The sequence below is a fragment of the Scyliorhinus torazame genome, chromosome 11, assembly GCF_047496885.1.
Source record: "Scyliorhinus torazame isolate Kashiwa2021f chromosome 11, sScyTor2.1, whole genome shotgun sequence".
Lineage (NCBI taxonomy): Eukaryota > Metazoa > Chordata > Chondrichthyes > Carcharhiniformes > Scyliorhinidae > Scyliorhinus > Scyliorhinus torazame.
This window is the reverse complement of record NC_092717.1, coordinates 173,564,732-173,581,789: the sequence shown is the minus strand read 5'-3', so window position 1 is coordinate 173,581,789 and position 17,058 is coordinate 173,564,732. Positions and strand designations below refer to the sequence as shown.

The window sequence follows — 17,058 nt, the reverse complement described above, 5'->3', positions numbered from 1 at the left end:
AAATTTGGGGGAAAGGAATTAACTGGGGTTGTATAGGGAAAGCATCACTTGCTGCCCTACGACAAACTCGGTGGCGTGTACCGTTTTATCGAAACAAGCTTTGCCAAGTCTGGTCCCAATCTCACAGCTGCTGCGAGCTGGGCTGCCTTTATATTCTCAATAAGCTGCTGGACAGCATTTTCATACGTGAGGGCGGGTACTGCGGTGCTGGCCAAATCCAGTCCTAATAAATACTCTGTCCCTTTCATGGGGTGTCCAGTCATGAGGGTGTGGACGGTGTATCCCTGTGGACGTGGATCCCGTGTTTCGTAAGAACATTAAAGCAAATGGGAGAACTGAATCCCAGGTGCTGTTGTTCTGTTCCACCATTTTCCTGAGAGTGGCTTTTAGAGTTCTGTTCATCCTCTCTACAATGTCGCTTGACTGGGGGTGGTATGCTATGTGAAAGCTTCCACCCATTTTGTGAAGGTGTCGATGACCACCAACACATACTTAAAACAATTTCTGCAGGGCGGTAGGGCGCCTATGTAATCTATCTGCAAATCCGTCCAGGGACCATTAACGGGGCGGGTGTGACTAAGCTGAGCCTTTCTTGCATATCTGTTCAGATTGTTCTGGGCACAGATCAAGCAATTTTCAATGTAATGGGTTACATTGGCTTTTAAATCAGGCCACCAGCAGAGAGGTCTGAGGTGGGTTAGGGTGGGTTCAATGCCTTGGTGTCCATGATTGTCATAGAACTGACAAATAATCTGGTTCCTGTCCTGGCTGGGAACTACATAAATGCCGTCTTTCAAAATCACACCATCATGTGTGGTTATTGCGTTCTTAAACTTATTGTACGGGGCTGGGAAGGTTCCCTTTACAACTTCCCTGAGCTTTTCATCTTCTTTTTGGGCTTTCACTAGATCCTCAATGTTGGTCTGTGAGACCTGAACCGAGTGTACTGGGGTGCTCTCGGGGGGGTTCCAAAAGTAACCATGTCTGGAACCTGCCTTCGCTAGGGCGTCTGCTTTAACGTTACCGGGGGGGGGGAAGAACGGTGATGACTTCGAACCTTAATGATACCATAGGTCCTATCTTTAGCTGTTTCTAGGCTATGTCGGAGTAATGGGGCTGAAGGTTGGGGCTTTCCGTCTGCGTAAACGAATCCTCTAGTTTCCCACAGGGGTAGGAATTCTGTTAAACTATTGCAGACATATAAACTATCCGAATATATGTCTGCTGGGGTCGGAAACGAGTCGGGATGATCAACAATATACGATATGGCTGCCAGTTCTGCTGCCTGCGAGCCTAGATGTCCTGGCAACTTTAATGAAATCTCTTCAAGGGCGCATCCCTGCGCGTCCTCTACATAAATGCTGCAACCGGTGATTCTCTTTCCATTCAAAACTGTGGAGGAGCCATCCACTTAAATTTTCAGGGGTGCGCATGTGTCTGTGGGCTGGGGTCTCTGGGGTGTATTACCTGCTTTCATGGGAGCTGACTTGGGTATAAATGGGCCTGAATTATGGTTTGTGGTGATGATCTCACACTCATGTGGGGTACCTGCTTATTGCAAATTGTCGGCTAGGAAAGTGTGGGTCTTGGTTCTTTTAACTGTAATGTCCCATCGCTGTAAAAGAAGGGTCCAACGGACTGTGCGGATTTGGTTGACTGTGCCATCTTTAAGTCGACCGTCTAATAATAGCTGTGTTGGGGTGTGTTCAGTGAGAATGGTGATGGGGTTGAGCCTGTAATGTAGGCGAAGTACTGTACTGCCCAAAAAACAGCGAGCAGGTGCCTTTCGCAGGCAGAAAATCCTTGCTCGACAGGATCTAACACGCGTGAGGAGTATGCCACGGGGTCTAATCGGTCATGGCGTTCCTGGAGGAGCACGGCCGAAAGGGTTCGGTCGGTGCTTGCTACTTCGATTGCGTACGAGGAAAGTGGATCTGGGACCTTTTATGCCTGTGCTGAGGGCTCTCTTTAAAGCATCCACGGCATCCGTGTGCTGTGGAAGCCATTCCCAAGGTGACTGTTCTTGAGAAGGTCGGATAGGGGCGCTGCCTTTGTGGCGAAACCGTCGATATGGTTTCTGCAGTAGCCAACCAGTCCTAGAAATGACCGGAGGGCTGTTACGTTATGGGGAAGGGGCAATTTGACGATCGAGTCAAGTCTCTTTTGCTCGATCTCACGTTTACCATGAGTGATTACTGTACCCAAGTAAATCACTTTTTCCTGTAAAATCTGGGCCTTCTTGGGGTTGACTTTACATCCAATCTGTTTTAGGAGGGCTAGGAGTTCGACGAGAAGCGAAATGTGCTCTCCCTTTGTGTCTGTCTGTAGTAGCAAGTCATCTACATACTGGACCAGACAATCGGGTCGGGAAAATGTTGCTAGTCTATTTGCCAGCTGTCGGTGGAAAATGGAGGGGGAGTCCTGGAAGGCACGTCCACGTGTATTGTTGTCCCTGGAATGTAAAGGCGAATTTGTATTGGCACGCTTTATCCAATGGAATGGATCAAAAGCCGTTGCTAATGCCCAAAACAGAAAAAAAATTTGACTGGAGACCCTGTTTGAGCATGGTCTCGGGACTCGAGGCTACGGAGGGGGCTGCTACTGGGGTTACTTTGTTCAGTTCCCAGTAATCAATGGTCAGTCGCCATGATCCATCGGGTTTCCTGATGGGCCAAATTGGTGCGTTATTCGTGGAGGCTGCTGATCGGAGGACGCCTTGATCATGTAGCCTCTCTATTACTTTGGAGATCTCTCCCTCTGCTTCTTGGGGAAAACCGTACTGCTTTTGGGGTCTGGGGTTGCTGTAATGTTCACTAAGCCAGCCATCTTGCCACAGTCGTGCTTGTGCTGTGCAAATGCTGCTTTGTGTTGCTGCAGGACTTCCCTAACTTCTTTATTCTGACTAATGGCTCGGGTGTCGAACCAGAAGTCTCCTACTGCGCTGATTCTGTTTGCATACTCTCCAACTGTGAGCGTGGCGGGGGCCCGTGCTGCCTTTGCCATTCTCCACACACATTTATTTACCGGATCGAATGAGAGGTTGTGGGAGCTCATAAAGTCAATTCCTAGGATGTGTTCAGCTGTCTGGGGTAGATCGACCAAAACTACGGGGTGTTTAGTCGTCATGTTCCCTATTTGTGTCTCTACAGGGGCTGTGATGTGTCCTTGTTGTAAATGACCTGTAAAGCTGCTGAGTGTGATGGTGTCTGTTGTGGGCCACGTGTCTCGTTGAAACATCATGAAGGAATTGAGCGTGGTGCGGGACCCTCCCATGTCCCAAAGAAATTCTACGGGGTCTCCCTAGACACTTTGCCTGCTACTACCGGTCTACCGGACTTGTCCCAAAGGGTGTTGCAGACCCAAGTTGGGGAGCCCGAACACCGTCAGTCGTGCATAGTGTCCTAATTGTCCACAATTGTAGCATTCCTGGGATTTAGGCTGCGGTGGGCTGTTTCTGCTCTCATTTACCCATGCGGGGTTCTGATGTGTCCTAACTGGATGAATGCCTGCCTGCTCTTCCTCTGGTTTGGCAAATGCGGTTTTGCCTTGGACGGATTGTTCCCAAGTGCGGGACAATCTTTTCAAAACCCATTTCTTGTTGTGTGCCTCGTCTGAGGGGTCGTAATTTGCGCAAGCTCTCTGTCCTGCCTCTGTCGCATGAGAGACTAGGATTCAAGTCGATTTGGCCATATTATCCGCGGACAAATGGGCGCGGGCTAACTCTCCAAATACTGCTGTGAAATGAAATGAAAATGAATGAAAATCGCTTAATGTCACAAGTAGGCGTCAAATGAAGTTACTGTGAAAAGCCCCTAGTCGCCACATTCCAGCGCCTGTTCGGGGAGGCTGTTACAGGAATTGAACCGTGCTGCTGGCCTGCCTTGGTCTGCTTTCAAAGCCAGCGATTTAGCCCTGTGCTAAACAGCCCCTGTATCCACAAGCGTCCAGCAAACGCCGTGGGGTGCTCTGTTTTCTTTTGCCTACACTTGTTTAGGCCTTCTACGGGGTCTCCTCTGTTATAGCCGATTGCATCCAGGATCGCTGTGTGCATTTCTTGGAGTGTGCCTCCTCCTACATTCTGTGGGTCGGGAAGGGCTGCCACGACTGAAGGGTTGAGGCTTAAAACTGTAAGCTTCACTTGCTCCCTTTCATCCAGGCCGTACATGGTAGCCTGCTGTTTAACTCTAGCGAAAAATTGGTGGGGGTCCGATGTGGGAAGGAACGGTGTAGTTTTTACACACGCATCCCGTAATTGGGTCATGGTTAACGGAGTTGTATATAGGAAATCTGCATTTCCTTCTGCTGCAGCCCAGCGGTCTGCGGTTACAGGGTTCATGGGGGTGTGTTCTGCCTGTTCAGTCGGGGGTTGGGGTGCTTTCCTTTTCTGGGGGTTTTCTTGCGTACATGTTCCATGTACATATCTGTGGGCAGTTTCATTTAACTCCTGCCAATCGGGGCCGTTTCCCTGGTCTAACTGGGGTCCAAACGTACTTTGAAACCCATTCTGGACAGAAAGCAGAGATTGCAATTCTGCAATTTGCTTCCGGCACTTTGCGTAATCTACGGAGCTCTGCCTTCGAAGTCTGGAGCGCTCGTAGGGCTGCTTTTAAATTATTGCACTGTTTCTGCAATTGCTCTACCTGTTGCTCGGTTTCTTGTCTTCCCAAGACCGGGCGTTGCGTGTCCTGGTAGGCCATATCGTACTGGGTCTGAAAACAACTCAAATGGGCGAGACAAGGCTGGTGTGTCCACTTGGCATCATCCATCTCTCTGTCCCTCGCTGCTAACTGTTCTCTTAACTCCTTATTCTCCTTCTCAAATTCGCTCACATCTCCCTCACTATTTCTGTCTCTCTCTTCAATCTCTCTATGGAGCGTCCTAATGACCTCCTCTGTGCCTCGCAATTGTGCCAAGCAGGACACGATTGCCATCGGCTTGCGAGCTTTCCCCAAGCTCTTCTTATGAATCTGACAGGTTCTCCCACCAAGTATGTCCTAGACTCCCGGGACCTGTTTTGTCATTGGCGCAGAATTCACTCCAAAGGGGCCATCCTTTCCCTTTGTGATATTTTCTGATCTCTTCTTCCCGTAAGGGACACTGTCCTACTCTACTGGTCGTTGCGACCTCGAATTCTTGGGGTTCATAAGGCGTTCCATTGCCTTCATTGCCATTTTCTCTCTGTCTCTGGGTTCTCTACTGAATTTGGAACAGGGGGTGATAAATTGGTGATGTAAACACGGGTACGGTTTTCGCTATTTTCCAGCCTACAAAACTCCCGACAGTTTTACGCAACAAAATCTCTCAGGTTTAGCTTATATCCCTGTTAGTACGCATGCATTAACACACTTCCGAATCTCGGAGGTTTGATCAGTACCGTTCTCACACTTGTGGTTTTTCTGTTTCCAATTGGATTCCAATTCAAACTTGGGTTCTCTCGGAGTGACTAGGCCACTTCTAGGTCGAGTCCCGTCAGAGGTCGCCAGTAATTGTTGCTCTCTTTGGTTGGCTCTGAATATGGCGGTCAATATGGTCACCTTCCTTAATCCTAATTATGGTTGCTCTAGAGTCGCCAGGTATCTTTCGATACCGCCACAAGGTTCAAAACCAAATACTGATCAAAGACACGATACACCAGTTAGTTAGTTCAAAGTCAATGTTTATTTATTTACACACACAGTTAAATATACTCATGCATGAAACTCTACAGACTAAACTATCACTACTGCTAAAGCCTATACTTAACCTTGTGCGCCCACTCAGTCAGAGGAACAATGGCCGTTGTTCGGTTCTGAGGTCGAACTGGTACAGGGGAACAGCTAAGGTCGTCTGTCTGGTAGCGTGCGTTGACCTTGGACTTACTTGCTTCTGGTGCAGCTGTTGGGCAGGTCTCTCCTCGGTGAGAGCCGGGTCCAAGAGAATGATTCTCTCTTGGGGGCTCCTTCTTATACTCAAAGGGGCTTCGTGTTCGTTTGGGCGGGCCTTGAACTTGGCCCAAATCAATTGGGCCGTTTCTTGATCATTCCTATTGATTTCATCCAATAAAGGGGTGGGCGCCCTGATGGCTGGGCGTGTCCTAGGTGGCCGTTGGCCTGCTTTGTTTCGGTCTCCTCTGGTGCCGAGGTGTCTGCCTTAGAATCGGTTACTCAAATGTTACTCTTTTGTTCCCGGAGATGGGCCATTAGTAGGCTAATGGGCCCACAGTTTTGGTCTTGTCTGGGAGCTGCGGCTCCAATATACAGACAAGCCCTGAACCTGCTTGTTTTCTCAGCATTGTCCATTTTATCTGCAATCTTTGCAAAGTGTCCATTGTGTAATCGGGAAGTGGCCATCCCAGATGGCTACAATGGCTGCGTGCCTGCCGGTACCGCCCCCTTCAGACGCGTCATCCGCCTTGTGCAGCTCGTGGGGGGCGCCATCGTTAACTCAGCCCGACACGTGCGACCCATGGGGTAGGCCATGTTGGCCGCCATCTTCAACACCAACCGACACGTGCGACCGATGGGGACGGCCACCTTGGTCGCCATCTTCAACTCAGCCCAACACGTGCGACTCGTGGGGGCTGACATCTTGTGACCCCGATACCTCTGACCACGCAGACTACCCGCAGATCGATGCAGTCACCCTCGACCAGTCGCGACCAAAACATCTGAAGAATTCAATGATGGCCGTCCGGGTCGATGGGCGTGAGACCCCCTGTCTTTTCGACTCTGGGAGCACAGAGAGCTTCGTCCATCCACGGTAAGGCGCTGCTCCCTCCACATCTACCCCGCGTCCTAGACAATCTCCCTTGCCTCCGGATCCCATTCGGTACAGCTCCGGGGTACTGTGTCGTGAACCTCGCGATACAGAGCGCTGAGTACACCCATTTTAAATTGTATGTCCTCCCTCACCTCTGCGCCCCCCTATTGCTTGGACTCGACTTCCAATGCAGTCACCGAAGCCTGACCCTAAAGTTCGCCGGACCCCTACCTCCTCTCACTGTCTGTAGCGTCGCGACCCTTAAGGTCACCCCCCCTTCGCTCTTTGCAAAACTCACCCCCGACTGTAAGCCAATCGCAACCAGGAGCAGGCGGTACAGTGCACAAGACATGATTTTTATCAAGTCGGAGGTCCAGCGATTCTTGAGGGAGGGGGTCTTCGAGGCCAGCAACAGCCCCTGAAGAGCACAAGTGGTGGTTGTCGGGACGGGGGAAAAGAATCGGATGGTTGTGGACTATAGCCAGAACATAAACCGGTTTACGCAACTTGATGCGTACCCCATCCCCCGCATAGCGGAGATGGTCAACCAGATCGCACAGTACCGGGTGTTCGCCACAGTAGATCTGAAGTCTGCCTACCACCAGCTCCCGATCCGCCCGGAAGATCGCCACAACACTGCTTTTGAAGTAGCCGGCTGACTCTTCCACTTCCTCAGGGTCCCTTTCGGCGTCATTAATGGGGTCTCGGTCTTTCAAAGAACGATGGACCGAATGGTGGACCAGTATGGGCTGCGGGCTACATACCTGTACTTGGACAATGTTACCATATGCGGCCATGATCAGCAGGACCACGACGCCAACCTTCAGAGGTTCCTCCAGACCGCCCAATCCCTCAACCTCACATATAACAAGGAGAAGTGCATTTTCCGCACAACCCGGCTAGCCATCCTCGGCTATGTCGTGGAAAACGGGGTCCTAGGGCCCGACCCCGACCGCATGCGGCCGCTCATGGAACAACCACTTCCCCACAGCCTCAAGGCCCTCAAACGCTGCCTGAGGCTATTCTCCTGTTACGCCCAGTGGCTCCCCAACTATGCGGACAAAGCCCGCCCACTTATCAAAGCCATTATATTCCCCCTGACGGCTGAGGCCCGCTCGGCCTACAGCCGCATCAAGGCCGATATCACTAAGGCCGCGATGCACACGGTGGTCGATTACGTCCCCTTCCTGGTAGAGAGAGATGCGTCAGGCGTCGCCCTGGCCACCACCCTCAACCAGGCGGGCAGGCCAGTAGCCTTCTTTTCTAGAACCCTCCACGCCTCTGAGATTCAACACTCCTCTGTCCAGAAAAAAGCACAAGCCATTGTGGAAGCGGTGCGGCATTGGAGGCACTACCTAGCCGGTAGGAGGTTCACCCTCGTCACCGGTCGGTAGCCTTTATGTTCGACAACGCACAACAGGACAAAATTAAAAACGACAAAATCTTGAGGTGGAGGATCGAACTCGCCACCTATACTTACGATATCAAGTATCGTCCTGGGGACTCAACGAGCCCTCAGATGCCCTGTCCCGCAGCACATGCGCCTGCGCGCAAGATGACTGACTTTGGACTATCCACAATGACCTCTGTCACCCGGGGATCACTCGACTTATCCACTTTATTAAGGCCCGCAATCGGTCCTACTCCACCGAGGACGCCAGGGCCATGACCAGGTATTGTCAAATCTGCGCAGAGTGCAAACTGCACTTCTACCGTCCAGACAAGGCCCACCTGGTAAAGGCCTCCCGGCCCTTTGCGCGCCTCAGTGTCGACTTCAAAGGGCCCCTCCCTTCCACCAACTGCAATATATACTGCCTGACCGTCATTGACGAGTACCCCCGCTTCCCCTTCGCTATCCCATGTCCCGACATGACCTCGGCCACTGTTATAAAGGCACTGCACAGCATTTTCACCCTGTTCGGTTTCCCTGCATACGTCCACAGTGACCGGGGCACCTCTTTCATGAGCGATGAGCTGCGTCAGTACCTGCTCAGTAAGGGCATCGCCTCGAGCAGGACTACGAGCTACAACCCGCAGGGAAACGGGCAGGTGGAAAGGGAGAATGCGACGGTATGGAAGGCCGTTCTTCTTGCCCTTCGGTCTAGAAGTCTCCAGATTCCCCGCTGGCAGGAGGTCCTCCCCGACACGCTCCACTCCATTAGATCGCTCCACTGCACAGCCACGAACGAGACCCCTCACGACCGTTTGTTTGTCTTCCCTAGGAAGTCCATCTCCGGGGTCTCGCTTCCATCCTGGCTGACGACTTCGGGACCTGTCCTTCTCCGGAAACATACGAGGAGCCATAGGACCGACCCCCTGGTCGAGAGGGTCCAGCTGCTGCACGCCAACCCCCAATATGCCTACATCGCGCACCAAGATCGACGGCAAGATATGGTCTCCCTCCAGAACAATCCGGTGTCCAGACAGACTGAACGTATGATGACCCCACTTCACCCCCGCTGGACTTCATTTTTAACAGGGGGTGAATGTGGTGAATGTATTCACCATAATATAAGTTGTCTGTATAGTACTGTGGCCTATGGCCAGGGAATGGTAATATAATCTTCTTCCATGTATTGTACTGGAACCCTGATGGGCTCCGCCCCTGGCTCCGCCCCTGGCTCCGCACCCCCAGGGCGCAAGATAGACCTGCCGTCTGTGGGTGGCGCTCATTGTTACAGCAGCCACAGGCAGGCAAGTTCTTGGATAATAAAGCCTATGTTCACTCGTTCTCATCGTCTTGTAGTGAATTGATGGTACATCACAGGCTAAAGGACAGGAGAAGAGACTGAGGGAGCTGCCGCTGAGGAGGGTCGAGAAGAGCTTTCATTACCTGGGTATACAGGTGGCCCGGAAGTGGGATTTATTGCATAAACTTAATCTGACCCGGCTGGTGGAACAAATGGAAGGGGACTTCAAAAGATGGGACATGCTCCCGCTGTTACTGGCGGGGAGGGTACAGACCATGAAAATGACGGTCCTCCCCAGTGATGTACCGTCAATTACCACAAGACGAGAATGGTGAAACAATCGAGGCTTTATTGCACAAGATGTTGTGCCCCCTGCAGCTGGAACCAGAATGGTAGCAGCGCATGAGAGCATACACTTTTATACACAGGGATTTACCGTAGTACCTGTAATACACGGGCAGTGCTGTAATACATGCAATATATCACTAGTGGCGTTTACCACATTCACCCCCGTTTAAAAAAGAGTCCGGCGGGGGTGACGAAAACATTACAGATTAAGTCTGTCGGGGGCTTTGACCCTCCGCTGCGGTCGCCTCAGTCCTGGAGGTGATGTGGGCGCCAACATGGTCACCTGCGACTCCGGGAGCGTGTTGTCCTCATCTTCATCACCCCTGAGTGGATCCAGTGGGAGGACGGATCCTGCTGGGGTGGGGGCTGCGGTGAGGTTCGCTGGAGGGAGGGTGGGTGGCGCAGGGGTGAATGAGGCAACTGGGGGGGGAGGAGTGGTGTCAGGTCGGGGGTCGTGGATGGGGACCCAGCAGGTGCCAGATTCTGGAGGGAGACTGTGTCCTGGCGCCCATCGGGGTGTGCCACGTAGGCGTACTGCGGGTTTGCATGGAGGAGGTGGACTTTCTCGACCAAGGGATCCGATTTATGGCTCCGCACATGCTTCCGGAAGTGGACGGGTCCAGGAACTGTCAGTCATGTTGGGAGTGAGATCTCGGAGGTGGACTTCCTGGGGAAGGCAAACACACGTTCGTGAGGGGTCTCATTAGTGGCGGTGCAGAGGAACGACCGGATGGAGTGGAGTGCGTCAGGGAGGATCGCCTGCCAGTGGGAGACCGGGAGATTTCTAGACCGAGGGGCCCGTTCTCCCTCTCCACCTGCCCGTTTCCCCGGGGATTGTAGCTGGTCGTCCTGCTCTACGCGATGCCCTTATTGAGCAGGAACTGATGCAACTCATCACTCATGAAAGAGGATCCCCGATCGCTGTGGATGTAGGTGGGGAAACCAAACAGAGTGAAGATGCTGTGCAGGGTTTTAATGATCATGGCAGTAGTCATGTCAGGGCATGGGATGTCGAAGGGGAACCAATTACGTTGAGGAAGTACACATTGCAGTCGGTGGAGGGGAGGGGCCCTTTGAAGTCCATATTGAGGTGCTCAAAGGGGCGGGAGGCCTTCACCAGGTGCGCTCTATCTGGCCGGTAGAAGTGCTGCTTGCATTCTGCGCAGACTTGCCAGTCTCTCGTTACAGTCCTGACCTCCTCAATGGAGTAGGGCAGGTTGCGGGCCTTGACAAAATGGAAGAGCCGGGTGACCTCCGGGTGACAGAAGTCATAGTGGAGGGCCCGGAGTCGGTCCACTTGTGCGCTGGCACATGTACTGCGGGATAGGGCATCCGGATGCTCATTGAGCTTCCCCGGGCGATACAGGATCTCATAGTTATAGGTGGAGAGCTCGATCCTCCATCTCAATATCTTGTCATTTTTGATCTTGCCCCGCTGTGTATTGTTAAACATGAAGGCAACCGACCGTTGGTCAGTGAGGAGAGTGAATCTCCTGCCGGCCAGGTAATGCCTCCAATGCCGCACAGCTTCCACAATGGCTTGGGCCTCCTTTTCAACAGAGGAGTACCGAATTTCGGAGGCATGGAGGGTGCGGGAAAAGAAAGCCATGGGTCTGCCCGCCTGGTTGAGGGTGGCGGCCAGAGCCACGTCCGATGCATCGCTGTCCACCTGAAAGGGGAGGGTCTCGTCAACCACGTGCATCGTGGCCTTGGCGATGTCTGCCTTGATGTGATTGAAGGCCTGGCAGGCCTCAGCCATCAGGGGGAAAACTGTGGACTTGATGAGTGTGCGGACCTTGTCCGCATAATTCGGGACCCACTGGCCATAATATGAGAAAAACCCCAGGCATCGTTTCAGGACCTTGCGGCAGTGGGGGAGAGGGAGTTCCAGAAGGGGGCGCATGCGGTCGGGGTCGGGCCCTAGGACTCCATTTTCCACTACGTAGCCAAGGATGGCTAAGCGGTTGGTGCGGAACACACATTTCTCCTTATTGTAGGTGAGGTGAAGGAGTTTGGCGGTATGGAGGAATTTTTGGAGGTTTGCGTCGTGGTCCTGCTGATCGTGGCCGCAGATGGTGACGTTATCTGGGTACGGGAAGGTGGAACGCAGCCTGTACTGGTCAACCATTCGGTCCATCTCTCGCTGGAAGACCGAGACCCCTTTGGTGACGCCGAAGGGAACTCTAAGGAAGTGATAGAGGCGGCCATCTGCTTCGAACGCAGTGTATTGGCGGTCCTCCGGTGGGATGGGGAGCTGGTGGTAGACGGACTTCAAGTCAACTGTGGAGAAGACTCGATACTGCGCAATCTGATTGACCATGTCAGATATGCGTGGGAAGGTCTCGGCGTCGAGCTGCGTGTACCGGTTGATGGTCTGACTGTAGTCAATGACCATCCTGTGCTTCCCCCCAGTCTTCACTACCACTGCTTGTGCTCTCCAGGGGCTGTTGCTGGCCTCAATGATCCCTTCCCGCAGATGCCGTTGGACCTCCGACCTGATGAATGTCCTGTCCTGGGCACTGTACCGTCTGCTCCGAGTGGCGACGGTTTTGCAGTCTGGGGTGAGGTTCGCAAATAGTGAAGGTGGATCGACCTTAAGGGTCATTAGGCCGCAGATGGTGAGAGGGGGCAGGGGTCCGCCGAATTTCAAAGTAAAGCTTTGGAGATGGCATTGAAAATTAAGGCCTAGTAACAGGGCAGCGCAGAGGTGGGGGAGGACGTAGAGCATGAAGTTGCTGAACTCTACGCCCTGAACGGTGGGGGTCGCGACACAGTACCCCCGGATTTCAACGGAATGGGATCCGGAGGCCAGGGAGATTTTCTGGGTGACGGGGAGTACCGTCTCCCTGTCACCCAGATTTTCTGGGTGGCAGGGAGATGATGGCGGCGCCCCTGGATCGCACGAGGGGGGGATGTAGAAATGCCGGGCCTGGAAACAGCGGCGACCGATCGGGTCTGGCAAACAGAAACAAAGTGTCCCTTCTTCCCATACCCATTGCAGGTCGCGCTCCGCGCCGGAGAGCGCTGCCTGGGGTGTTTGTTCTGTTCACAAAAATAACACTTGGGGCCCCCTGGAGTTGGCTGGCTGCCGCGCGGCGCAGACTTGCGGTGAGCTGGAGTCGGCAGCTGGTGGGGCCCATGATGCCCACGAGGGTGCCGCGCGGTCGGGGGTGTAGGCCTCCAGATTACGGGAGGCCATTTCTAGTGAATTAACAAGCTGCCTAGTCTCCGCAAGATCAAGCGTACCCCCTTCCAATAGTCGCTGGCGAACGTACGGAGACTTCATGCCTGTGACATAAGCATCTCTGATTAATAGTTTGGTGTGTTGGACTGCCGAAACTGCCTGGCAGTCACAGTTCCTACCGAGAGTCTGTAGGACCCGCAAGAAATCGTCTAGAGTCTCCCCCGGGGGTTGCCGTCTCGTGGCAAGGAGGTGCCTGGCGTACACTTGATTCACCGGTTTAACGTAATGTCCCTTTAGGAGCGTCATCGCTTCTGTGTAGGTGGGCTCATCCCGGATGAGGAGAAAATTTTCAGGGCTCACCCGTGAGTAGAGGACTTGGAGCTTCTGTGGGTCCGAGAGTTCTTCAGTGGCTGCTCTGAGGTAGCCTTCGAAGCAGGCTAGCCAGTGGTCGAAGGTAGACGTGGCGTTGGCTGCGTGAGGGCTCAGCTGCAGGCGATCAGGCTTGATTAGGGTGTCCAACTTTTAAAATCTTGTGCAATAAATTGATGTACCGTCAATTACCACGAGACGAGAACGGTGAAACAATCGAGGCTTTATTGCACAAGATGTTGTGCCTCCTGCAGCTGGAACCAGAATGGGAGCAGCGCAGGAGAGCACACACTTTTATACACCGCCTGCTGGGAGGAGCCAGCAGGCTGGGATTTACTGTTGTACCTGTAATACCCGGGCAGTGTCATAATACATGTAATATATCACTAGTGGTGTTTACCACACCCTGGTTCCTATTTGTATTCCAGTGCCTTCCCACCTTCATCCCCAAGGCCTTTTTCAAGCAGGTTAATAAGATCATCTCGGGATTTGTGTGGGCGAACAAGACCCCGCGAGTGAAGAGAGTGCTACTGGAACGCAGTCTGAGGAGGGTGGGCTGGTACTGCCGAACTTTTGCAACTACTACTGGGCGGCCAACATTGCCATGATCAGGAAGTGGGTCTTGGGGGAGGGGTCGGCATGGGAGCGGTTGGAGGCGGCGTCATGCACAGGCACCAGTTTGGAAGCGCTGGTAACAGCACCTCTGCCGTTTTCGCCGGCCCGTTACTCCACAAGTCCGGTGGTGGTGGTGGCACTGAAGATCTGGGGGCAGTGGAGGAGACACAAGACGTGGAGGGAGCGTCGGTCTGGACCCCGATATGTAATAACCACAGGTTCCTGCTGGGTAGGATAGATGGCGGGTTCCAGAATTGGCAGAGGGCGGGTATAAGAAGGATGGGTGACCTGTTTATAGATGGGAGCTTTCCCAGCCTGCAGGCGCTGGAGGACAAATTAAAATTGCCACCAGGGAACGCCTTTAGGTATCTACAAGTGCGGACCTTCCTGAGGAGGCAGGTGGTGGCCTTCCCGCTGCTGCCGCCACAGGGGATACAAGACAGAGTAGTTTCCGGTACCTGGGTGGGGGAGGGGAAGGTGTCGGACATCTACCAGGAGCTGTCAGAGGCGGAGGAAACCACGATGGAGGAGCTTAAAGGCAAGTGGGAGGAAGAGTTAGGAGGGGAGTTAGTGCCGAGACTATGGGCGGAAGCCCTAAGTAGGGTCAATTCCTCCTCATCATGTGACAGGCTCAGTCTAATACAGTTTAAAGTGGTTCACCGGGCACACATGACGGCAGCGAGGATGAGCAAGTTTTTCGGGGTAGAAGACAGATGTGCGAGGTGTGCGGGGAGCCCAGCAAACCATGTCCATATGTTTTGGGCATGCCCGAAGCTTGAAGGTTTCTGGCAGGGGTTTGCCAGGGCAATGTCCAAGGTGCTAGGAACACGGGTGGTGCCGAGTCCAGAGGTGGCGATCTTTGAAGGTGTCAGAAGACGCGGGAGTTCAGGGAGTGAAAGGAGCCGACGTCCTGGCCTTTGCCTCCCTGGTAGCCCGGAGACGGATCCTGTTAATGTGGAGGGACTCGAATCCCCCAAGTGTAGAGACCTGGGTTAGTGGCATGGCTGGGTTTCTCAGCCTCGAGAAAATAAAGTTTGCCTTAAGAGGATCAACGTTAGGGTTCTCCCGGGGGTGGTAGTCGTTCGTCGACTTTCTTGGGGAAATTTAATTTAATATGTCGGCAGTAGCAGCTTTCCGAGGGGGGGGGTTGGTGGGGGGTGGGGGAGTGTTGTGTTTGTTTGTTTTTTGTTATTTTTGGTGGTCTAAGAAGACAGCCGTTCAGGGAAATATCTATTTTTGCACTGTGTTAATGTTTAACGTTTATTGTTTTTTTTCTGTTTCTGTTATAAAATTTTACAAATACTTCTATAAAAATATATTTTTTAAAAAACTTTAATAGTGCAGCTTCCCTTTTATGGGGACATTGCCTTGAAAAAGAAAAGCGCTCTGGAGCATATGGTTTACAAGCGGCTCGATTTAAACTCCTGTGGTACAAAAAGGCAGCTCCTAAGAGAAATACAGTGCAGGATCTGCTCAGGACTATGCTACAATTGTGCAAATGATGTTGGAGCACCAAAATTAATGGTGTCCCAACCTCTGTCATAATTAGAATGGGAATGCCAAAAACGGCAGTCCTCACACACAAAAACAGAGATAAATCAATTTATTGCCCAATATAGTTTAGTGAAAAATGTAACTTGAACATAAAACCAGAAATTCGCTTTCATATGTTGATTACGTACTGTTTTGCTGAAAGGTCTGGCATGGTGAAAGATGGACGAGACGTAGAGCAAGGCTGACATTGTACTTGAGTTAATAGTGCTCCATTAATATGTCTTTCCACTGAAAAGAAACAAAACCCCATATTATGTTATTTTGATTTCAATATACTCAAGTGTAAATGGTTTGAAACAATCAGACCAAGTTCATCCAATTGATTTGAAATGCCTCATTTCTGTCAAATTTGCAGTAAACGGATAAATCACATATTACAAATACTGTACCCTCAATTCAACAATACAATATCCCTTGACTACAATATCCAGAGCTTTAAATATTGGCAGCAATTCAGATCCAATTAATGTTATTGAACAACAGCTCTTTTCACCAATATTTTAAATAGCTGCTGGTGCATGACTGAACTGCTTAATAGCTCCCAGTTTTAAACTGTAAAATGCTTCCTAATTCTGACGGTCAACTTCTCCATTTGGTGCATTGCTCAACCTGTTAAAGCACCAATAAGCACACTAACAATAATCCATCTACAGACAGAAAAAATGCAGGGTGGGACCCTCCGTCCAGCGATATTGGAATTGCGAATCATAATCGGGGAAGAATCGGGCGTTAGCCGAAAGTCGAGGTCAGCGCCGGGCGCCCAACGGAGCACCATGCCCCGGTGTCTTGATGGCGGTGTGGATGCTCTGCGCCGGCCTGGGCATGCAAATCGCACAGTATCACCTGTTACCATATTATTAATAGGTCCGCCCAGGTAGTCCCTGGCCTCCTGCAATGCTCCGCCTCTGGCAGGTGGACGTGAAGCCAACACAGTTCACTTGGGTATTTAAAAAGGGGGACCAGGCACCATGGCCGCTGAGGGAGAGAGAGGAGACAAGAAAAGTTTCCAAAGGCGCAAAAGTGGGCTGACAGTTGTGCCACTGGCTGGGGCGGGCGGGGGGCATTGCCACAGCCACCAAGGCAGCCAACTGGCTGCGCACCCCGTTGACTGCCCACTGTGTTTTGTAAATGTGAAGAGCACCATCACCCTGCTCACAGGCCACTCCCAAGAAACCCCCAGACTCCAGCCACCCATCAAGGGGGTGGGCTTGGTCCAGCACATCTAGTGGTCCACCAGGTGTTGGCATCCCTCTGTGCACCCATCCAAGGCGGGTGGTTCAGGGGAAGAGCAGAGTCCACTCTGAACGGTGGACGCATGTACCATGGCCTTTGCCACCCACCCTGCCACACTGTCCTCCCAGGCGGTTGGGGAAGGCGGGGGAAAACATGCGGGCTCAGGGGCTGCAAAGCAGGCCAGGACCACCGTGCAGTCTGGTGGACCTGGATGACCACGGGAGTATGAACCATGCTAGTATGTCTGTCCTTTACCACTTGCAGAAAATGGATTTTGGTATTCAGCCAACAATGGTTGTCTCCTGCCTGGCCACTGCAGCCGTGGCA

General features: G+C 52.4%; 1 protein-coding gene across 1 annotated transcript in view; it reads right to left on the bottom strand.

The window, feature by feature from the left end:
* The window catches only part of tmem67 (transmembrane protein 67), a 439,599-nt gene that overhangs the window by 374,234 nt on the left and 48,307 nt on the right, over positions 1 to 17,058 (bottom strand). Inside the window, exon 5 of the mRNA XM_072468028.1 lies at positions 15,627 to 15,726. Coding sequence (XP_072324129.1) covers positions 15,627 to 15,726 — 100 coding nt within the window. The remainder of the gene's footprint in view (positions 1 to 15,626; positions 15,727 to 17,058) is intronic.